The sequence below is a fragment of the Felis catus genome, chromosome D4 (assembly GCF_018350175.1).
Source record: "Felis catus isolate Fca126 chromosome D4, F.catus_Fca126_mat1.0, whole genome shotgun sequence".
NCBI classification, from domain to species: domain Eukaryota; kingdom Metazoa; phylum Chordata; class Mammalia; order Carnivora; family Felidae; genus Felis; species Felis catus.
Genome location: NC_058380.1, coordinates 38,128,924 through 38,153,337, shown reverse-complemented (window position 1 = coordinate 38,153,337; position 24,414 = coordinate 38,128,924). Strand labels below are relative to the sequence as shown.

The window sequence follows — 24,414 nt, the reverse complement described above, 5'->3', positions numbered from 1 at the left end:
TCTGACTTTATTCAGGATAGTAACCAGCTAACAAAAAACAACAACAAAAACAAACAAACAACCCCCCCCCCCAAAAAAAAAAAAAGAGGAGTTCCTAGATGGCTCAGTTCGTTGAGTGTCCAACTCTTGATTTTGGCTCAGGTTATAATCTCAAGGTTCATGAGTTGGAACCCTGCACTGACAATGCAGAGCCTGCTTGGGGTTTTCTCTCCCTCTCTCTCTCTCTCCTTTCCTTCACACATCCATTCTCTCTCTCTCAAAATAAATAAACAAACTTTAAAAACAAAAAGACCGTTAATTTTCTATACTCCCTTTCCATGTAATAAACTTCTAATGAGATATAGGCAGAATTCTTGGGTGGATATCCACTTTTGAACAAATGGAAAATTTCCCTGTGGAGTAGATACAAAGCCTGGTGATGTAGCATCCATATTGCAGCCCCAACCATATAAATAAAATGATGGAGACCACATACTAAATGTAATGGGAAAAAGATAGAAAGAGCTTGAGTCCTTGAAAGTACCATTGTGCTCAACTACCTTGAACTCTGTACCTTTTAAATTTATTTTGTGAGGAAATAATGTATTCCTAACAAAGTACATTGGTTTTGTCCTTCTTTCCCATTAGGTGCTAAGCTCTATGAAGTCAGGGACACTGTGAAACTTGTTTATCTTTGTAGTTCTAGATCACATTTTCTTGACCTCAGTACTATTGACATTGGGATTGGTTAATTTTTCAATGTGTTGGCAATGTATGATGTTTTGCAGCACCCTTGGGTTGACCCAATAGATACCCGTAGCAATCCCAGCCCCAAAGAACTCCTGGGGGTATATAGCTTTCCAATTGAGAACCACTACCGTAGATCATGGGTTTAGTGCTCAGGATACGGTGGTCAATGCATATTGACTGTATTAACAAAATTAGTAATTAATTGGATATGAAGATTGAGATAGATGGTAGAATTTAAGTATGACTTCAAAGTTTCTCTCTTAGGCCTGTAATTGTATCATTGTATCACATGGAAGATGAATAAGCAACAGTGTGTCAATGTTTCCCTTAAACAGTTGCTCTAAAGTTAAATAAATACTCCAGATGTGATTCTTAACACTACAGATTTCTGTTTCTGTATTAATGAAGTACAATATATCAATATCTGCACAGTACTTTCCCCCACTTTCATAGCATAGCATTTTGTCCCTATTTTGGTCTCATTGCCCTATTGGTTTCTATTGAATTTGAAATACACTAAAAGCTCCTGGTTATTTTGTAAAGAATCCTGACAGTTCCTGTCTTCCTTCATCCTTTAATTTTGCTCTTGTTCTTTAGAAGTACCGGATTTTGCACTTTTCCTTTTAAAATTGTATCTCTATTATATCAGGTCCTGTTCTTGGTTTGTTAATATATTTATTTTTTGTTGTTGTTCTTTTTCTATTTCATATTAGCTCTCTCAGCCCAACATGATGTTCCATCGGTTGGTTGGTTAATAAAAATTTTGATTAGGCTAAGGACAAAATACATAACATAGCTGTGTACTCATGGGCTGAACTTAGCACAACTGTCTTATAACCTAATCTTGAAACAGATATTTTAAAAGTCCAAATCTTTTCCCCTGCATCCAATTTTAAAGATTACACATAGCTGTCAGTAGGCACTGTGTCTGAAATTTGCTTCTGGGAATGAAGACAGTATGTAACTTCAGAGGGGCACAAAAACAATAGCTTTACATTTTTGATTGTATAGGAATGTTCAATTGGGCATTCTTACTCTGTTGAGACTATAATTCTTAGCTCAGTTGGTGGCACTGGCATATAATGGGGGTCTATGCACCAAGACAGAATCTGTTTAAGTGGTGTGAAATATGCTTTCCAGTAAGTGCATAATAACTTCATTGACTACGTTTTATAAGGGAAATGAAGGACTGAGAGCAGTAGAAAATATACAAGATTGCAAATGACTATTATTTGAAGTGAATAATATGATATATTACAGGAAGAGTAATGGTCACCTGATCAAGATACACACACACACACACACACACACACACACACACATATATATACACATATATATATATATACATATACATATATACATATATACTAACCTAAAATATATATACATATACATAAATATGTATATAAAATATGCATATATTTATTGTATACATATATATGTATGTGTATATATATGTATACACACACACACATATATATATGTATACACACACACACACACACACACACAAACTAAACAGAAGTCTTTGAGTACAAGAAAAATAAAGCAACATGTTTAGGGAGAAATAATGAAAGATACATTTATAATATAATGGGTTCTCTTATAATTAGTTTTTTTCCTCCTCTGTCCCATGAACTATTTGATATTAACTAGTCCCTTAGCTTCTATTTTAACCATTCCAAATTATTCTTAATAGACCTTATTTACAAACATCATCATTATTATCTTTGTAAACCATACTTTATTGTCTTTCCTGCTCCCTCTTACCTGTAGAATGAACTCCAGATTTCTTAGGATTGCATATAGGACACTCTGATTTTATTCCTGATTTATCTTTCTACTCCTCTCCATGAAAAGGTGATGTAGTATCCATATTGCTCCATGCTCTAACCACACTGACCTACTTTATGTTTTTGAATGTTCCATGTCACTTAAACTTCTGCTACTTTGTCCCTGCTGTCATTTCTGTATGGAGTGCCCTTCTCTACTCTTGTGTTTGGTAAATCCATTAGCATTCTTTGAAGGCCAAGTCAAAAATGACCATCTCAGTTTTCTATTCCTTCCCTTCCCTTCCCCAATTCCACAGTTTTGGAGTATGTCTGAAATCTAGGTGTGCTTAGTAAATGTTTACAAGGGGCAACTGGGTGGCTCAATTGGTTGAGCGTCCTACTCTTGATTTCAGCTCAGATCATGATCCCAGGGCCATAGGGTCAAACCCAGTATTAGGCTCCATGCTGAGCATGCAGCCTGCTCAAGAATCTCTCTCTCTGTGTTTCTCTCTCCCTCTGCCCCACTTATACACTATCTCAAATAAAAATAAATAAATAAATAAATATCAGTAAAGAAATAAGCATTTATGCAATGAGTACTTAGTAAATCTCCAAAAATATGATGTGGCAGACTTAGTTTTATTAATGTTTAAATAAATCTTACATTATATTATAATATATCTGAAAAGCAATGAGTATATAATATTTTAATAAAATGTAGTCAAAAATCAATTCAGGAATGGTATTTGAAAGTTAAAAAGATACTATTATTATATGCATTCTCTTTTACTAACACATTTTGCCTATTTTTCTTGTGTTCATAGCCTTAAGATTGCTTAATATAGGGAAACCCATAACCAATTGTGTACATAACTTTAATCTTGTTTTTTGAGTTGGGAATATCAGACTCCCCACTTTCTATAGTTACTATAGAAACTATAGTTTCTATAATTACTATTGTTCATATTTCTTTTCACCGATTTTGCCAAAACTGTTTGTTCCCAGTGACCAGCCTTTCAAGTTCTTCGTTGAGAATATTATTTCAGTAACCCAAGATCAAAAACAGTAAAAATATTTTAGGTTAGAAGATAGGCAGAAGAAAAATTAATGACAGCCTCACACAACTGCGTCATGAAAGCCTCACACAACTGATGACATAATATTATTATTATTATTTTATTTTGAAAACATATGAAAGACCGATAAGTGATACGAGAAGGCTACTTGAAACACGATGAATCGAATGGTGTTTGTAGAGCACGGAATTGCGTATTCTCCACTTTATGCCTTGCTTTGGGTCACTAAGATATTGGAAGAGGAATGGGGACGTGAAATGTATGAATGGGTTGTTGGCTTCCAGTCCATTGACAGGTAGAACATGGTGGCAAATAGAGTATCAACTGTTTTTTAAACAAAGTGAAGTCTTTGCCTCTATAGAGTGTGACAAAGATCAGGATTTTTTTGAGACGTTGAACCTCAGACTAAACCTTAAACTAAACTAAACTTTGGTGCCCAAGGGGAATTCTAGTCTGAAAAACTTAATTGGGATCCCATTTGTAGCTCCACATAATGGATTTTAATTAATAAATGTGGCTTCCTATATATCCGTTGTTCGATGTCAGTGAACGGAAATGTGTTTGCATTTTCACATTGTAGAGATGCCTACTGATGTATTTTAATCAGAGATTTACTATTATGATTTTTCTTTATACATAAACAAAGCACAACAGCTTATGTACATTGTCATATAGTTGGTCTTTAAAACACGCCCAAATCTTCACATTCTCTGCTTAAATATCATAAAGTTGGTCCAAACTACCATTTTATTTTCCTTTACTCTTTTTTTAAATCTCTACCTTCAACACCAATTTCCAGAAATCCCACCAATTCTTAAGTGTTTGGAGTCTTCTCCAGGGTAACTAGGCTGTTTCTCAGCGTTTCTTATCATGTGTTCAGGAGGCCACATTCTCAGATTCAGGGTTAGGGTTAGTATATGTGTCTGGTATTTTGCAGTGCAAAGACCTCTCCAGAGGGTTAGGGTTAGGGTTGGGAATTAGGGTTAGAGGACAGGGGTATATGCCTGCAACCTACCATTTTATTTTGTTTTGTTTTGTTTTATTTTATTTTTTATTTTTTTAATGTTTCAAGTTTTTATTTAAATTCTAGTTTGTTAACATACAACCTACCATTTGAAATAGAGTTGGAAAAAAGAACGTATTAAAAAGACTGTGACTCTCTTGCTCTAGCAAATAATATGTAGAGCTCTAATTCCAACATGGGCGTGCATAAGAAAGGAAGTAATGGAGGAAAAGAACATACAGTAATTTCATCTGTTATGTTTCAACCAGGTGTTCTTGTGATGCTAATGTATCAGAGAATTGGTCGTTTGTCATTAGACCATAGACTGATTAGGATTGTGCATTTTTTCATATTCTTCAGCATAGTGTTGATATTGATCAGTGAGAAGAGGCTGATGTGCTTCATCCATGTTGCTTCTGGCACGAATCATACAAGAAGCCCCCGCAAAAATGACCGCGACCAGGGATAAAGCAGCAACTACTCCTATAGTAACAAGTTCAGAAATACTAAAATTCCGACCTGTGAAAAACAAAAGGAGAACAAAAAGTAAACAGTATAGTAGTTGCCACCAAAAATCAGCTACCCTAAACTTAGGCATTGTGGCAGGCATTTTACCGAAATCTTCATATAGAATTTTTTAAGTTTATTTATTTATTTATTTTGAGAGAGAGAGAGAGAGAGAGAGAGAGAGAGAGAGAGAAGAATCCCAAGCAGGCTCTGTGCTGTGAGCACAGAGCCTGCAGGGCCTGCTGTCAGCACAGAGCCTGCAGGACTCAATCTCTCAGTTCCTGAGATCATGACCTGAGCTGAAATCAAGAGTTAGACGCTTAACCAACTAAGCCACCCAGGTGCCCCCATATAGAACTTTTTTATTGTCCACATTGCTGATGATAGCACCTGTCATGTTGAAGGCACTTACTAAATTTCTCCTACTAAGCGGACCCTATTGGGATAGCTATTATTATTTCTGTTCTAAAGGTGAGAAAATGATGCCATAGAGTTTGAGCCACTTGTCCAAGGTCACTTGGCCAGTAGGCACCAGAGTTGGTTTAGGGGCCCAAGTCTTTCAAAACCCACATGCTGTGCTCTTCACTATACCCTGCTGCCTTTGTTGGGAAGGGATTGAAAAGAAAATAAGAATGTTTGAATTTCAAAATCTCAGAAAAAGCAGCACAGAGTATCTCACTCCATTTTTTCTTTTTAGAATAAAGATGCGAAGGCACCATTATGTAGTAGAAAAATTGGGGCGTATTACATGAACTTCAGCTCATAACTCATTATCTCTGCCTACTAGAAATATGACCTGTGACAATTACCCTTTCTCAGCTAATCATAGCTAGCCTCATCTTCCTTACTTGTAAACTGAGGATTACAACACTTAGCTCAGAGGGTTGTATGGATTAAATGAGATAGTATGCTATAAAATCAGCTTAATTCCAGATCAGAGTGGGCTCTCAACAAATGTTACATTCAATCTCTTTATCCCAAAATAAAAATCCAAATAAAACCTTCTAAATCTAAGTGGAAAATATAGGCCTCAGAATACTGTCATTACCTTAAAAGGTAGCAAATGTAGTTTTGGTAATTTCCACAGAAAAGATACATTTTCAATACTCACTTGGCCATTGAACTTCATAAGTATATCCCAGATTGTCTGGAGCAGTAACAAACATTTCTATGTTGGTAACTGGAGGCCAGAATGGCACCATATTGTATTGCCTATTATGTCCAATTGGGGCATTTTCCAATGGAAATGTGGATACATCTAAAATATGCCAAAGACATCTTGTTAATAACATAATAAAGTTAGTATTAATAGATTATTATGTCCTGAAGGTGACCTAAAATATTCTAGGATAACATAAAAATGTTTGTTTTTAATTTTTTACTGGATAAAGACATAAAAATACTTTTACTGTATATAGCAGAACAGGGAAAATTGCATAAAACAGAGTTCAAATGTTTTGAACACAGCACTAACATAACATCCAATAGATCAAGAACGTTTAAAAGCAGGGAAATTTTAGTATTTTATCATCTATGTTGATCATTAGTTGTTTTACTTTTAAATTACAGAAACTTATTTGAAAAAAATTCACTAAACTTCTCTTTCAAGGCTAAAAAAAGATGGACGTATAGTTTGCTGAAGCTTCATCTATAAATTTGAGAGGTGCCATATCTAATGGAGGTTTGTCCTTGAATATGAATATGTCTATTTAGTATTCTTCATTTTTTTCTGTTTACTTCCCGCGATATAAATATGAACTTATCCCCTATATTTTACTCTGTTAGAAAAAACACTTAAATTTTTAAATCAAGTTTCTGGGATATTATTTCCTTCCTGCCACTTCTCCTCTTTCAACTTAAATACAAGTTACAGTCATTTATATTATTAGTGAGTTTCCGTCATCAGGGATAAAAAGAGTGATAGGTTCTTTGTGGCAGAAGATTGTTTTTTTTTTATTTTTTAAAAAAATGTTTATTCATTTTTGACAGACACAGAGCACGAGCAGGGAGGGTGAGAGAGAGAGAGGGAGACACATCATCCAAAGCAGGCTCCAGGCTCTGAGCTGTCAGCACAGAGCCGGATGCAGGGCTCAAACTCATGGACTGTGAGATCATGACCTGAGCCGAAGTCGGATGCTCAACCGACAACCCAAGATTGTTCTTTTCTATTGTTGTTCTACATTTATGTTGATACAACTAAATGAGGTGGGATATCACAAAACCAGAGTTGGAATCGGGCTTGGGCTGGACACGAGTGGACAACTATGTAGAAGAGCTAGAATATGTGAGAAAGTTAGCGGAGTATTACATTCTCTGTTTGCAAGAAATATATCACCTGGACAGTCCCTGTGATCCTGGGAAGCACAGAAAAGTATTTTAGCGTCTACTTTGTAAAACAACTGATCATAGCATGGCATGTAGTGTTTATATTTTTGCGACTTTAGATTTACTATGTATTCATGCTAATTTAATATTTATTGCTTCAAATCTGTTGAGCTCTTACTAACGTAAGACACTGGTCTCGGCATGGAGGCTACAGCACTGCACAGAACAGACAGAACGCCTGGCCCAAGGAACCCACGTTTTGGTGTATTCTCGTTAATTATTTATTAAAGTTAATAATGTAGATAAACTTTTTTTTTTTTAACTTTCTATTTCACCTTTCCACTACAGCCTGACTCGAACAGCCTCAACCCCATTCAGCATCAGCGCGGTGATAAAGTTACATCGATTCAACTGAATGGAGGAATAATTGTGAAAATAGCAAACGAGAACAAGTAGAATCGTCATGAAACTTCCCTATGCAAGACCCTTCCCATCTCAGAGTTATAGCCAACAGCCTTCAGGATCTTCCCCCTGTTACCTCTCTGACCTTGTTATTTCCCACCATTTTCTCCCCACTCTCTGCTCTGCTCTGGCCACAGTAGGTTCCTTTGTTCATCCCGGGATGATTTTCCTCCATGTATTTATGTAGTACTCACCATCCCCTTTCCTGATTTTCTTAGCTTGCAAACACTTTCTCCCATCTAACATACTTTATATTTATTTACTTATTTTTACTGCCATTTCAACTAACAACTAGGGGAGTTCAAGGAGGGAAAATATTTTTGTGTGTTTTGCACGCTACTGTATTTCTGGTACCTAAAATACTATGTAGGAAATAGTAGGCACTCAAATAGTATTATTTTCCAGCTTTACTGAGGTACAATTGACAAAAAATTGTATGTATTTAAGGTATATGACATGATGATTTACAAATGGCCACCTGGTCCGTGAAAAGGCATTCAATATCACTAATTAGGGAATGCCAATTAGAACCGTCCTGAGAGATTACCTCACACCTGTAAGGATGGCTGTGGTCAAAAAGAAAAGAGATTACAAGCGTTGGGAAAAGCGTGGAGAGAAGAGAGCTGTTGTGCCCTGTTGGTGGGAATTGGTGCAGCCAGTATGGAAACAGTATGGATGTTCCTCAAAAAATTAAAAATAGAACTACCATATGATCCAGCAATCCCACTTCTGGGTGTATCTCTAAAAGACATGAAATCAGTATCTCGAAGAGATATTTGCACCCATGTTCATTGCAGCATTATCCATAAGAGCAAAGATATGGAATCAGATACTGTTTGTGAAAGGCTTTGAGTGTGTGCGTAATTAGTTCATTTCTCTCAGGGCGGGATAAGTAGGGTCTGGTCTGCGAAACGTATACACTGCTTCTTCCGAAAAGCTCACTATATTTAGTGCTGTATATAAAACTTCATTCACATGACTCGCATTTGGGAAAAATAGAAAATTGAATTAAATGTGCACATGGATACAAAATGTTAGTGAATAAAACTTAACATCATATTGAATAAAGTTTGCGTGCTCTATATTATACCACCTCATGTCTAACGAGACATCACATTATATGCGATGACTCTCATTTCCTTCAGCTGTAAAATGCAATTCTTATTCCATTCGGACCCTAATAATATTATAATCATATGAATTTTGAAGATACTTCCTTATTGTAAAACCTTTCAATACATTTTGAAAACTAATTCCATCCTCCACTCATAGACTTATTGGCAACAAAGACTTCTGCTGTATGCATCATTTTAGACATTTTTCTAATCTTTTTATTTTCTTCCTATGTAGTCGTTCTATGACATTGTTTTTCCAAGGGACGTTTGCAGGGACATGGAATATTTAAGCAGAAGGTTAATCGTTAGTGTTCAGTGTTCCTGCAATTTGTAAGTGTTTACATTAACTTGTCTTATAATTTTATGGCCACATTTTGTCAAAAATATGCTTTAGGCTCCCTACTTTTTGCTCATGGTACTTTTCCCTCTACTACTATCCACGTAACTGAGAGCTATTGTGCAATTTATATAGTACAAGCAAAGGAAGTGGGGAGAAAATAACAAAGGTATTTATCTGATTCATCGATGACCATTAACAACTTGTTATAGATGTCAAGTAATGATCTTTTCAAACAGGATATGTAAGGCAAAGGAATACTTGTTTGCATAGTTGAAAGAAAGCTCCAGATTACCCAAGATTCTCCACCTCCTTTTACTTCTTAAGTAAGTCCTAAGTAAGAACAACTTACTAACAGCCATGGCCTTGTGAATGGCTGAATAACTACAGCTTGTGCATTGTTGCCTAGTTCTGAGAAGTGCGTGTTTAACAAGTTTTTGTTCATTCCTAAACCTATGACCTCCACTTTACTTGCTATTGTCATAAGAAGTAATATAGCTAAACATATGCAAAACGATAATTATGATTTCTAAAGGAGAGGGATGTTGTTTTATATTAAATGTATGAATGTCTAAGAAAGGTTTGCTAAAGGAGAATGCCTGAGATATTGGTAAAGAATTAGAAGTGAGCGATAGAATTGTAAACATAAGGTAGTCATTATGAAAATCTAGACGCATACTGGACTCAGATTGCATCTCAAGGGTTGTTAATTTCTTGTTTCTTGTTAAAGAAACAGACATTGTAAATTGTAGATAATTCATTATGACTGTAGGTATGCTTGTGAATACATATGAAATAAGGTGGCACTCCAATTAGTGAATTCATAGCAGATGGATGAGTGAATAGTTATATGTGACTTATTTGTTTCTTGAATGATTTTCTGATGGAACATATGATTTTGACCAACGTATCTGTGAATGGTCGTAATCAGGTTGGATTAGAGGCTTCTCCTGTACATACACACCAAGAAATAAGAGACTGGCTGAATTGGGTAGATAAGTCAATAGATAGTTTATACCCAATATTATGTTTATGTGCGGGATAAAGTAAAGGCACAGAAGCCAAAATTTACAAACTTTTGAAGTATGAACATGTATGATGCTTTAACAAATAGAAGTACTTCATTGTTTGCAAAGTGACTTGAGCCTCTCAGCCGAGTAGAAGTGAAGAGAAAGTGGCCTTCTAAATAATATTTTTAAAAACCCATTAAAATGAAGTTGAAAAAGATTTTCTATGCTGTGCTCTCTATAAAAACCATTAACTTTTCAAGTTGAAGAGAATTTCCATTTGTAAGAGGCCAGCAGTAATAAAAATCAAAACTGTGGATTATGAGCATAATTTTTTCTGTCTTTTAGGTATCGAAGAAGAGATCAGTGAAATTTTTTTATTCACGAGAATGTTCCAAAAAAAAAAAAAAAGACAAAAAAAGACATGCAAATGTTCATTGGAAGCTACAAGGAAGAAAAATTTGGGAAACATGACAGTCATCTTTTCAAACTAAAAAATGAGAAGGGATTACGTGCTTACTCTGATAACAGTATAATACTGTCTCGTAACTATTTTTATAACTTTTTATCTGCATTTTCAAAGTCGTTTGGGACATGTGGAAACAGCTAGATATCACAGCTCTTTTCTCCTTATTTTGAAGTGTAGTTCACATGTGTTAAGTGCGTAGTCTATAGTGATAACCATACCACCTGAACGGTCTCCTTGCTGAGCCCGCAAAAAAGCATAGGAGAATGTTTCACCAGCATTATATCTCCTCAGCCATTCATCAAAGACTGCGTCAGTGAAAGTGTGCAGGAGGACAAAAATAGGATCGTTTGGAGATAAATGGGTTTGTCCCCCTGTTCCATTCAGGAATAGATGAGCCAAATTGTGAAGGCTTCGAATAGCAGGGTCATACTTTCCTGTGGGATCGCTGTAACCTAGATATAAAAAGAGGGGTGAGAAGAATGAAAACCATTGCCAATATCTTGCTTTTCAAATCAACAGCAGCGATTATATCGGGAAACAGTTTCTCCGCAGTTTGTCAGGCCAATTTTTGCCCTGATATAATAGCATTGCTTCTCCGTGCCTATGGTTGGTGACATTTCTTGCTATACCCAGAGCTAGGTTAGCTTTAAGCCAGTGGCACGACATTCTAAATGTAGCCTCAAGGTTAAAAATAATGACCTGCAAAGATGCCAGCCAAAGTATATAGAACACTCTATTTTGACAAGGCAAACATTGGTTCAGTGGAAATAAAGACAGTGGAAATCTCCTTCTCCTAAAAACTAACACAGTTGGGAGGACATCACTCTGATTGTCCTGGACCTTAAATTGCCAGATATTACTTCAGTTTCCTACCTCATTCCTTTTCACTGTCACCATGTTTATTTCGGGAAAGTTATCTTATGTTTGTGGAAAAGTCACAATTTCCCAGAGCATGCTTATCATGTCTGTACTAGTTTTAAACATCTGGAAAGCCTATTGTCAAAACATTTATATAATATTTAATAATTTCCTATGTATCCTCTATTTCCCATATTCTATATGATGTATATGATATCCCTATATAATATGTATATTTCTTACATTTCATGTATTATGTATTTCTTATACTGTATGTCTCCCATATTATATATTGTATATATTTTCCATATATATTTCCATATGATATTTATTAGGTATATATATTAGGCAGAAGGTAAGGATAGATCACAAAAACGGAGGGTCTGTGATGCAGGATGGAGTTATAAGTGTACCTGGTTGGCTTTAAGAATCAGAGGTGGAAGAACGGAAATATTACATATTATTAAATAAAATTAGAATTTAAAACACATTAACCCAAGGGTGCCTGGGTCAATCAGCTGAGTGTCTGACTCTTGATCTCAGCTCAGGTCTTGATCTCAGGATCGTGAGTTTAAGCCCGGCATTGGGCTCCACACTGGGTGTGGAGCTGTGTTTTTTTGTTTTTTTGTTTTTGTTTTTTAAAGATGATAAAATATATTAGCCCATTTGTACAATTACACTCATTTATTTAGTCATTTTGTATACATTTATTCCATTATTATTTTTTCTATTTACGAAATGTTTAAAGACTGCAACGTACACGGCATGTTGGTGGGCACTGGTCCTTTCAGACCTTCTGTCAGGAAATCAGTATAATTTGTCCTTTGATTGGTCATCATTAAGATGCAACCTACATATTCTTGTAGAAATTAGTGCTTATGGCCAATAGCCAGATTATGGAAAGAGCCCAAACGTCCATTGACTGATGAATGTATAAAGAAGATGTGGTATATATATATATGTGTATGTGTGCACACACACACACACACACACACACACACACACACACACTGGAATATTACACAGTGATCAAAAAGAATGAACTCTTGCCATTTGCAACAACGCAGATGGAACTAGAGTGTATTATGCTAAGTGAAATAAATTAGTCAGAGAAAGACAAATATCATATGACTTCACTCATATGTGGAATTTAATAAGAAACACAACAGAAGAACATAGGGGAAGGGAAGGAAAAATAAGATAAAAACAGAGAGGGAGGCAAATCATAAGAGACTCTTAAATTCAGAGAACAAACTGAGGGTTGCTGGAGGGGAGGTGGGGGGGGGCTGTGCCAAGTTGGTGATGGGCATTAAGGAGGGCACTTGTTGGGGTGAGCACTGGGTATTATATGGAAGTGATGAATCACTGGGTCCTACTGAAGCCAATACTGCACTATGTGTTAACTAACTTGAATTTTAAAAAGTAAATAAAAAAAAAAGGATATAATGCTTATGGCCTTAGTTTATATACACCAGTTTAGTCAAAACATAGTGATTATTTATTGAATAATCTCCAAATCAGTGCATTCATATTTAGTTATTAATATTAACATAAAGACAGAATAGAATGGCATCCAGTTTTGATGATAATAGGGGAGAGAAAGGAAAATAATAATTAGATTTCTATGTCAAGTATCTCAGATCATGGAGACAGAGAGATCTATTCCTATTTTTTTTTCCTCAGGGGGAGGAGCCTAACATGTTTAATGCTATATTTAATGTACATTGTGACAATAAGTTTATAATACGTTAAATGTGATTCTGTTGTTTCAAAACTTTAAATATGTATCTGTGATGATTTAGAGATATTAAAATGTATTGTACAAAGACAATGGACTTAAAAAATTTTGATTTGAAATTGTGTTCTGTTACAAACTATCTTGGGAAATTCATTCACTTCTTTGGTCTTTAGTTTCCTCACCTTTAAAATACTTTGAATGAAATAAGGAGAATCACATTAAATATCATTAGATAGTAGTTTGAATTTTTATAGTCCTTAAAAACATTCATAGGATAATACAAACCTAAATGAAATATATGGCCCAGCCAGGCATTATTGGATGCCAACTCATTGTTTAGAAACTTTATTGTTATTTTTTAAGAAAAAAAATTAGGCTCTCAAAGTCTTGAAAATTATTTGCCTCTACCAGAATTTGATAGAGTTATAATGATTAGCCACCTCACAGATTTAATACTTTTCAGGTATTTTAGAGATTGAAGACTAATTTCCCAAGGATTCTACTATGATAATTTAAAAGAGTTTCATGGCCTGACACTTTTCTTTAAGAAGTTCTTTTTTGAGCAGGGAATTGTGACTACATCATCATAGGAGGCAACATTCACATAAATTCATAAGATCAATATGGCTTCCAAAGATGTTTCAAGGAGATCTGAATGTGAATAGTTCAGTTTACTGTGACAACTAGATAAAATCAAAGCACTGACTTCTTTTACTTACCTTCTACTGTATTTCGGAAACTGTTTGTAGAATTGGAATAAAAAGGAGGGGTGTCAAATAAACCAACTTCCAAGCACTGGGCAACATCCTGTGGTTCAGGAAGACGTTGTACCATTGGCCTCGCCACATTTCCAGCTGGATTTCTCCTAATTGGCCCCCCCTCAGTGCCTGGAAAAAAATACAGGGTATAGGAACACTTACAGAATATTTACAGATCTCTTTGCTCTTCCATTTTTATGTACAGCATGATCACTGAAAGATAGGTTCTCCCTGGTAGAAGAGAACATTTTAAAAAGGCAGACTTAGGGGCATTACAGTGAGAAGATTTAAGTTATCACATTCATATCATTGTGATATGTCTGTGAGCAGAGTTAGATGTGTGATACATAAAATCATTGGAAGAAAAAAATGATCACAATAACAGATAGAGCTCCTGTTATTTGTTTAATCAACGTATACCTCATTACTGAAAATATATTAACATCAAAAGTCCATGGAAAATTGAATTTTGCCAAAATAGTCTCATAAACCTAAATCCCACACTAAATCTATATTTCACACATGTGTGAAATTTCATATTCAATTACTGTTTGTTTCAAGCCTTCAGAGAAATAAAGAAAAACAATCTACAATTTCTTTGGGAACTGGTCTATATTTCAATCCATACATATTTTTTCAGCAATTAATGTGAGAAATAATTAAACTTGTTAAAAGGCACCTGTTAAAAGGCACTAAGACAAACAGGCAAGCAAAGAGCTGTGATACTAGGGATAATAGAATGGGTGCCTTGAGGGAGGGAGGGAGAGAAGGAAGAAGGAAGGGAGGGAAGGAGAGAAAGAGGGAGAGTGGAAAGGAGAAGGGGGGAGACAGAAAGACAGAGATTGAGAAAGAATATCAATCCTTTCCAGGTGTGTGGTTTCAGAAAGATGTCATTAAAGAAAAGAGATTTGCAGGAGCGCCTTGGTGGCTCAATTGGTTAAGCAACTGACTTCGGTTTAGGTCATCATCTCATGGTTCATGGGTTCAAGCTCTGCATTGGGCTCTGTGCTGACAGCTCAGAGCCTGGAACCTGCTTCTGATTCTGTGTCTCCCTCTCTCTTTGTGCCCCGCCCCCCACCACTTGTGCTCTGTCTCTCAAAAACAAATAAATGTTAGAGAGAGAGAGAGGAGAGAGAGAGAGAGATATTGCAAAGAACCCTGATTCTCTGAGAAGAATTTTCAGGGTAAATAGGGGAAATGTTACAAGTCAAACATTTCCAACAGAGGTAACAAGAACGATGATATGCTTTCTCCTGTCTATGAGATAAGCTCCCTCAGAACAAGAACTTTTTCTATTCTCGCTCACCAGTATATCTCTTAATCTTGGTACAGGGCCTGGCAAATAGTAGATGCCAAATAGTTGTCTGGTGTATGTTGATATATGGAAAGATCGTTTGGGCTGTAAAGAGGGCTGGTTGGGGAATAGCTTGCCTGGAGTACAGGACAATGCAAGAGGATAAGGGACGGTGGGAACAATGTAAAGCTAGACCAGATTCATATTGTGGAGAAATTATGTTTAATTCAATAGGAAATGAAGAGAAGTCTTAGGTAGGTGGGAAAAGAGGAGATCGGTTAGGAATATTTTGCATTTTCTGTTCCAATGATCTCGAGAGAAGCATGTGTGTGTCCTAAGAGGATATGCAGAATAATCCACTGGGGTGGGAGAGGTGATATTACAATCTCAATTTGTATTCATTTTACCTCATTCATAAAGCTTACTATGTTGTAATGTTTATAATTAACATAATGATTAGTACCTGATGAATTAGCATAGCAACTTTATATAATATAAAAATAAAACATATGCCACTCTTGAGATTGGGAAGGAGATAGCACACTGTTTTAGGTATGCATTATTATTAAAACTTTCATACTCCACCGGCTAAAACTATCAATCCAAGCTTGTGTTTTTTTTTTTTTTTTTTAATTTTTTTTTCAACGTTTATTTATTTATTTTTGGGACAGAGAGAGACAGAGCATGAACGGGGGAGGGGCAGAGAGAGAGGGAGACACAGAATCGGAAACAGGCTCCAGGCTCTGAGCCATCAGCCCAGAGCCTGACGCAGGGCTCAAACTCACCGACCGCGAGATCGTGACCTGGCTGAAGTCGGACGCTTAACCGACTGCGCCACCCAGGTGCCCCTCCAAGCTTGTGTTTCAAGGATTATTGTTCAGGAGCTATCAATACATTCCAAGAAAAACATGATAGATTACATGGGTTTTGAAAACATCACACCCTAATCTGCCCTCATGGAGTTTCACAGTGGAAAATTCTGATAGTAAAGAAACTAGTTTAAATGAGTTAAATTTAACCTGGGTCTTTTTAGATTTGTTTGCACATGGACAGCCTCTGCCAATGCACTTGACTTAACCTCATATGGATTGGAGTCCTGTGGAGTTTCCATGCAGGAATGAATGAAAAGTTCTGAGTGTATGAAGGAGAAAATAGATTTAAGAAATACTGTGTAGAAGGAACAACATTCTTCATATGATGAATCCAAGATGATATTTTAGTGGCTAGGAGAGTCTTAGGTGTCAATAACTCATTCTTGCAATGTACCAAGTTTGGTGCTTTAATGGGACGCTGGAGAGGCATTGTGCAACAAACACATGAAAATACAGGATTGGGATATGTAAGGAAGGTTTGTTCTAAAAATGTATGTGCATGGCTGTCCAGTAAAAGATGATCAATGAAACCACAGGAATGGATAATTTCATCCATGAACAGAATTAGGAGAATTAAATAAGATATATGAAAGCATTTGGTACCACATCAGGCACGCAGTATGTGTTCAATAAACTGTTAGTTTCCTTTCATCTTTCACTGGCCTAATAAAGAAAATTCTTGGTGTTTATATCATGAACTAAGAAAAGAAGTATTCCTCAAATGTGTTTCCCTAAAATACGCAATCTTCAATTTTTCATGAAACTACGTGTCTTGGTTATGAGACCTCTTGACAAGAACAAGTGATGAAAATAGAATCTTCTCTCCTCTGCCATAATTTTATTTACCCACTTAAACTGTGCTATATTTTGGCATCCAGTCACCAGTATCGTTAGAAAAGGTCTGGAAAAAATTCCTAGGACAAAATACAATAGCCTGCTCAGAAAGGGATTAATGTTTTCGTATCTAAAAATATATTGATTCTCAACGTCATTTCAAGGTGGGATCACTCACTCAGCTTGCTAAACAAATACAAAATGTATTCTAATTTTTAAACTTCAACCGAAAAAAAAATCCATACACTATCACTTCTCTTTTTCCTATATGCAGCTAAAAAATCTTGTAATGCTGAAAAAAATCTACTGAATTGTTCTATTTAGAATATTCTTTTTGAAGGATATTCTTTTTTTTAAGGTTGATATAGGAATTTCATATTTTCAGCTGAAAAGTATATATGGAAATAAATATATTTTGAAGACGTTAACAAAATAAATTCCCATGAGTCCAGTTTTTACATTGAAGAACAAGTTTAAAATAACCAAACATGCCTGAAGAAGAAAAGTGGATGGGGTAGGTGACTAATAATTAAGACCTTGTGTTGGTGCCACAGAGAGAGGTAATAATGTGATCCAAGGAAGAGAACAACACACTCAGGAACAGATCCACATATCACAGAACCTTGATCTAAGGCAGCAGTGGCCTATACATCACTGGATAAAGGACGCTGGGACAGCTGGCTTAGCATTCCCTTTTTGTGTTCACTTTGACAGAGGTGCAAAGCAGTTAGCTGGAAGACATCTTGCATAAGGTATCTTCCTTTTCTTAAAGATACCCTGCATATCACCTTTTGCTTTTGACCCTCTGATTAGAACTTTACTCTCAGGTCACTTCAAACTATTTTGGTGTATTTCAGATTTCCTAGGGAAACAATTTGCTCTGAAATTTCAACTCAAGACACATGACTACTCAGGAGTGCTGTATGTGCTAAGAGGATTAATCTTATATAACCATACGTTTCCAAAGTAAGAGAGTGAGCAAGGCACTGGCCAAATTTCTCAAGAAAAGCAGTGTAAAAACGTATAGACACTTTCTGTTCCCCCCAGGAACCTTATAGAGTGCCTTGAGTAGCGTAGGTGTTCAATGAACGTCTGTACATCGATTCTCTCTAATAAAATATTTTATTCTGAAGTCCTTAGTAGAATGAGGACTTTCAGACAGCACATTTAATCTCTTTAGGTAATAGGGAATTCTGAATCCTAGATGGGTTTGGAACTTACTATTACAAAGTGTTCCCAGGGTATCATAATCCTCCAAAGATTCGCAGACCACTCGCCATTGAGAAAAGACAGAGTTCAGGCTTATAAGAGTGGGGTCAAAGTTGCTTCTCGATCCCATGAGGTCATCGGTGCAAATGTCACAGATGTTCTTCCCGGTTGCAAAATTCCAGTAAGGAAGGGAAAATGAAGGATCCTGCAACATTTCCTAGATCAAAGAAACTCTGTTAGCGTTCTCTGCTTTTGTTTAAAATTCTCCCCCTTTTGCTTGGTTTTCTCCCTGGCTGTCTGTTTCTATCAACTCTCTTTTGGTAATTAGAACCAGTCAGTGTATCAGTGGTGTCTGAGTAGCCAGAGGAATTAAATATCTTACTTCACAAAGCTTATCACATACTATGAAGAGTCATTGAGGCACTAAAGAGAATGAAACTCAACTCATCATACAGAAGTTTCTACAAATGCTATTTTTGGGGAAAGAAGTCTCCCCCCCCTTTTTTTTCAGGTAGGTAATTCAAGTTCTATTGGTGATACCAAAAAATATATATATATCAATAATAGCTTTCGCTCCTTGACATTTTACCTCCTGTTTTCATATCTCTAATTCAAGCATCATGGAGTCTTGGTCTGGAGCCAGATCCAGTCTTTAAATATACTATGTAGAGCAGTGCTTTTTGTTTTCTTTCTTCTTTCTTTCTTTCTTTCTTTCTTTCTTTCTTTCTTTCTTTCTTTCTTTCTTTCTTTCTTTCTTTCTTGCTTTCTTTCCATTTAACATGAATGACTTCAGGCATTTAGATTCTGGTTTTTAAAATTTATTTGTGGGTTAGCAAGGGTAGTGGAAGAAGCCCATGTGAATTCCAGGTTTTCCAAATATGAGCTATATGGATTCGACTTTTCACAGGCTACACAGACAATCTCTTTCACATCACCGTATCTGCCTGGATACTGAAGGCGTTTTACTTAAAGACCCCTGCTTCAGAATCTAAACTGTTAAGACTTGGGTTTCTGCTTAAAAACTAATACCAACGGGAAATGTGAAATGAAGCAGAGTATTTCTTTGTGCACACAGTTCTTTAGACCAGGGACATAGTTTCCTTTCAGAGCTGATCTCAACAATTTTAAAAGCACTGGATTCAGGGGATGCCTAGGTGGCTCAGTGGTTTAAGTGTCCTACTCTTGATCTTGGCTCAGGCCGTGATTTCACGGTTCGTAAGATCAAGCCCCACTTCAGCTCTGCGCTGACAACGTGGAGATCTCTTTCTCTCTCAAAAAACAAAATAATACAAAGCAAACAAACAAAAACCTTAAAAGAAAAAGTAATGGACTCAAGATCACATGCTTATTTTATTGAGTTCCTTAAAACATATTCTTATTGTATTTGTTCTCATTCCTTTAGACCTTTGGGGAGTTATATTCAGGGAGTGAGATTTAAGTGTAGAGATTGCCACCATTGTGCCTCACCTCCTAAGCATTTAGTACATTTCTGCTTTTTCACTTTAAACCCTTTAGGAAGCATTTCCTGGTCCCCAGGGTAGTTTAGAGGACCAAAAGCTTTCCAAAGCATCCTCCTTTATTGATCTCCAGGGGTTTAGAGTCCTTGTTTAGAAGCCATTGTTCTGGTTCACAAAAATTAGTGACAGCTTCCAAGGGATCATTAAGAGTCAGTTTGTGGTTCAGAATTGACATTTGGGAGTTGGAGAATATTCATGTGGCATTTCAACTGTGCATTACATTTAGACTGTAATTCGTTGGATCCCTTGTGCTGTTGGGTTTTAAAAATATAAGGCATAGAGGTTGAAGTTTACACAGGCAAAATCGAAGCTTTTAGATACTTTCCACCTGCCCTTTCATTTTGGTGTGCCCATGAGAAAATGACTTGGAGGCATGGAGATCTGGAGTTGATTACAAATGACAGATTTATCTACTCGTAATCTACTAAATGTCTTACTTGTAATAAGAGCTATAAAATATGAAGTTCAGAGTATCAGATGAATTAACTTAATCACTCTCAAACTGAATATGGATGGACCACTTTTATACCAATGCTTTATTCTGTATTTTAGTGCATTAATTCTCTCTCGCCTCACCATTTATTTTCTTGTGATAGTGCTGGACACAAGCATACTGCAAATCAATAAATGAATCTAAACACCTTTTTTACCCTCAGATATTTTTAGATTAACTTTTATATTTTAATTTGAGGGAAGGAATCCATTTACTAGAAAACACGTTCATTTTGTGGATTTCCTAGTTGAGATCTAGTAATTTAAAATTTCAATTTATTTTTTAACGTTTATTTATTTTGTGAGAGAGAGAGAGAGAGAGTGAGCAAGTGTGTGTGTGTGGGGGGGAGGTGAGAGAGAGAGAATCTCAAGCAATCTCTGTGCTGACAGCACAGAGCCTGATGTGGGGCTTGAACTCATGAACGCTGAGATCATGACCTAAGCCAAAACCAAGAGGCAAACACTTAACCAACTGAGCCATCCAGGTGTCCCTCAAATTTCATTTTAAAATTACAATACTCTTCTCAAGAAAAGCAATTGGTAAAATAAATGATAAAAAAGTATCTATGTTAACATACTTTAATGTGGTTTGAGGTTCTCCGCTTAAAAGATAAGCAGGAAATACTTATGTTTGGGCTGAGGTCTACTATATGCCCCCAAAGTTGATGCCTTTTAAGTAAAAATGAGACCTGAATGGTGTGATACTTTTAGTAGGTTTCTGAGGTAGGAGGCATGGAAACAAAACAGAGTTCAATCAACATATGACAATATAAAGGATACTGTTTTTCATAATTTATATTTTGTGCCATAAACTCAGAATCATTTGCCGGCATAGCAAGGTGTATATTTGGGACTTGGTAGACTGAGAACTGTATGCACACTTTTTTTTTTTTATCCCAACCAGGAGGAGGGGGTATCGATTTACATTTGGGAAGGCCGGCCCATCAACTGAGATTCTTCTGTTGCAAGCTATATGAAGATCATTTTTTCAATTATGCTGCAGCATATGTCCACCACGTTACATCACACCTAGAGATGTCTCAACTGGCTCCCTCACCATTGATATTACTTTCTTTTCCCTTCACAAAAGATGAAGACTAATTAATGAGTAAGTAATTTACTAACAGGGAGAAATTTAGAATGTCAAAGACAGGTCAATATCATGAAAGCGCTTTGCCATCACATGTTTCGATCGCTCAGAACGCAGTGGATGAAAACGGCTTCTAAACGATCCACCTTGTCTGTCGGGGACCTGAAAAGTGCAACGTGTCACACATACCTGCATGTCTCTCTCCAATTGCAGAAGGTGGTACCTGTGCCATGTGAGAAAAGCCGGTCCCTCATGAGAGAAATCCACCTCGCCAAAGCTTTCCTGTCCCGGCCCAAGGAAAGTCTTTTTGACCGAATAGTAGTGTGTCCAAACAAAGTAGTTGTAAATGGAAATGTTCTCAAATTGTGGCGTGTTGCCATCTGGCCCCAATATTTCTTCTGATCTCCTGGTGGCGATGACAAACTGAGGGTGCATTGTCCGCTTGGCCAGATGCAGGGCCTGGACCAAGTGGTTCTTTTCTTCTGCACTCAAGTCCAGAAGATTTCTCCTGACTTCAAGGATACAACATTCAAACGTGAAAATGTGCCACGTGAGCATCGTCTTAACACTGCGTCCCATGTACCCATTAATGTAATTTGCATATATGCTTAAATAAGTTTATACTCCTTTAAAATTCCCCTCACCCGAATCCCTTCTTTAGGCCTGTTTTCTGCCTCCCCCCCCCCCCCCCCCGCCCGCCAACTTACTCTAGGGTTTTCATTAGTTTTCGTTATTATGACTGTGGACTTCATGATTCTGTGATCTCGTATTTATTTCTGCTCATCATTGGTATATTTTTCTGGAACTTTCTATCTTTTCAAAATCATAAGCCTCGTAAAAAACATGGCATAGTGGCTAATACCAGGGACTCACTCTGTGACTCTGTACACGTGTTTCTAAGTCTCACCTTCTCATCTGAAAGGGTGTATGTAAAAATAATACCTGCTTCATAGAGTCGTAAAGGTTAAAGAATACACACGTAAAAAGCAATTATATCAGAGCGTGGCTCATAAAATAGACTCAATAAACATTCTGTTGGACCCTTGGCCCAATGTTTGGCACATAGAAAACAACGATGTATCACTGGATTTACTATTTAAAGCTTTATTATTTATTGCCATTTAGTAGAGTGAAGGCCAGGCTCGTCACCTGAAATGGCTGAACTTGATCATCACAAGGGGAAGTTTCTTTATGGGTTAGCAAGTGTAGTAGAAGTAGATCATGGTTTGGAGCTAGACTGACCTCACTGGCAAATTCGAGGTTTTTCAAGTACCAGCTGTAAGGATTTGACCTTTCTGAACCTCACTTACTACAATTAAGATAACTACCTTGAGAAGTCACTGAAGGGTCTAGTCATGAACACCTACCATGGTTCCCTGCATGGAGCAGTTGCTCCATAAATGTTTTGGAAGGAGATCTTGTCAGTCAGAGGATCTGAGCCTTAACCTCAACTCTTTAAATACACTTATTAGCCTCTCTGAGCCTCAGTTTCCTCAACTGTGAAGAGGGAAGAGTGAGTTGTATGATTTTCAGATGTGCTTCCAGTTCAAATGATTTAGGTTCCTATTAAATGCATAGAGTCTCATGAAGAACTGTATGTACATGCAGATCCCCACTTACCTATGAGAACTCTCTGGTCACAAGCAGCTCCTTTCCATCCAGGACGGCAAGTCCCACAGTTGTGTCCTGAGAAATTGCCATTGCATCGGCATGTCCTGTTGAAGAACCTCGTGGGCCAAGCCTCCCGATCATCTCTGCCATCATGCGGGTAATGGAGGCTGTGGGGTCGTGAGTCTGCAGTCACTGCCTCACACCTGCCCCGCCCTGACGAGGAGCCACAGCGGTCAGTCCCAGGCCCAGACAGTGGGGACAGGTCTGGGCAACACACACCATTTCTCAGAGCCTCAACGGTGGCACACTGTCTTGGGAATTGAGCCCAGGTCTGTGGAGAACACAGCAGGGGCAAGACGATGTATCCCAGAGAGAGGAATTTATGGCCTTTCATTCTGCTCGAAGCAAGAGTGAAGAACAGATCTCTGGTTTGCAGCCCTTTGTGTAGAGACTGAAACACATAAAAATCAGGCTGAAAAGGAGAAAGCAAAATGGCATTAGTGCAAGTTTTCTTTTTGTGCTGTTATAAACAGGCAGGAGCCCTCCCCAGCCGCCCGCAAAATGCTTTTCATATCTGTGAAATGACATTTCTCGCAAATAGTAAAAATAGTAATTTACCTGGAAAAACTTGACATGGATAATAACTACATAATTAAATCTCCTGCCCTAGCATTTAGTTTTCTTTATTTTAAATTTCTATTTATGAAAAAAAAAATACTTATCATAGATGTCTCTTATCCAAAGCATTCGTTAGCAGGTCATGGCCATTAATTACATTTAGCCATGAAGCTGAAAGAATTGGAAGCAGATTTCCTGCTAGTTAATTTCCGTGACTTAAAATCTCCCATCCTAATGGAGTTTTGGCGGGCATCCACCTGCTCCCCATAGAGCTTCCCTCCAGTACCTTAAACTCCTGAGCGGGTTCTCTGATGAACCCCTCTCAGAGCTGAGTGTTTTATATTTGCTTGTCCCCTGATGTCAGAGCTGTTAATTGCATGTGAGTTTCTGCTTGATAAGTAATCCCAAATCTGCTCACCCAAACTGGGAGGGGCTGGTCCTCTTCCCCACCCTTTACTAATCCCCTTTCACTTCAGTGCGTTTTTCTGCCCTTTAAGTACTTTGTTAGCACATGATTCCCTTCCCACTGATTTCCTTGTGATGCTTAAAGTTTTAAGAAAAGGTCAGAGGCACTAATTTGGAACACAAGTCAGAGAAACTAGAGAGCTTTTGTTTGCGTTGTAGAGATTTAGGTGCTTTTTTTTTTTTTTTCCTTTGACTTATATCTTTAGAAGATGAATGAGATTACTTACATTTCCTTAGTGATACAAGGGCTAGA

The 24,414-nt window shown here is 37.0% G+C and overlaps 1 protein-coding gene across 1 annotated transcript; it reads right to left on the bottom strand.

The window, feature by feature from the left end:
- Nucleotides 1-4,627: 4,627 nt before the first annotated feature.
- TYRP1 (tyrosinase related protein 1) lies at nt 4,628-23,509 on the bottom strand (the record flags this gene model as incomplete). The annotated part of the gene is given in 7 exon segments (NM_001042560.2): nt 4,628-5,102; nt 6,202-6,348; nt 11,078-11,257; nt 14,121-14,288; nt 18,381-18,585; nt 21,657-21,979; nt 23,088-23,509. Coding segments are annotated over 7 exon segments (1,614 nt in total). The 5' UTR covers nt 23,473-23,509.
- Nucleotides 23,510-24,414: the final 905 nt, after the last annotated feature.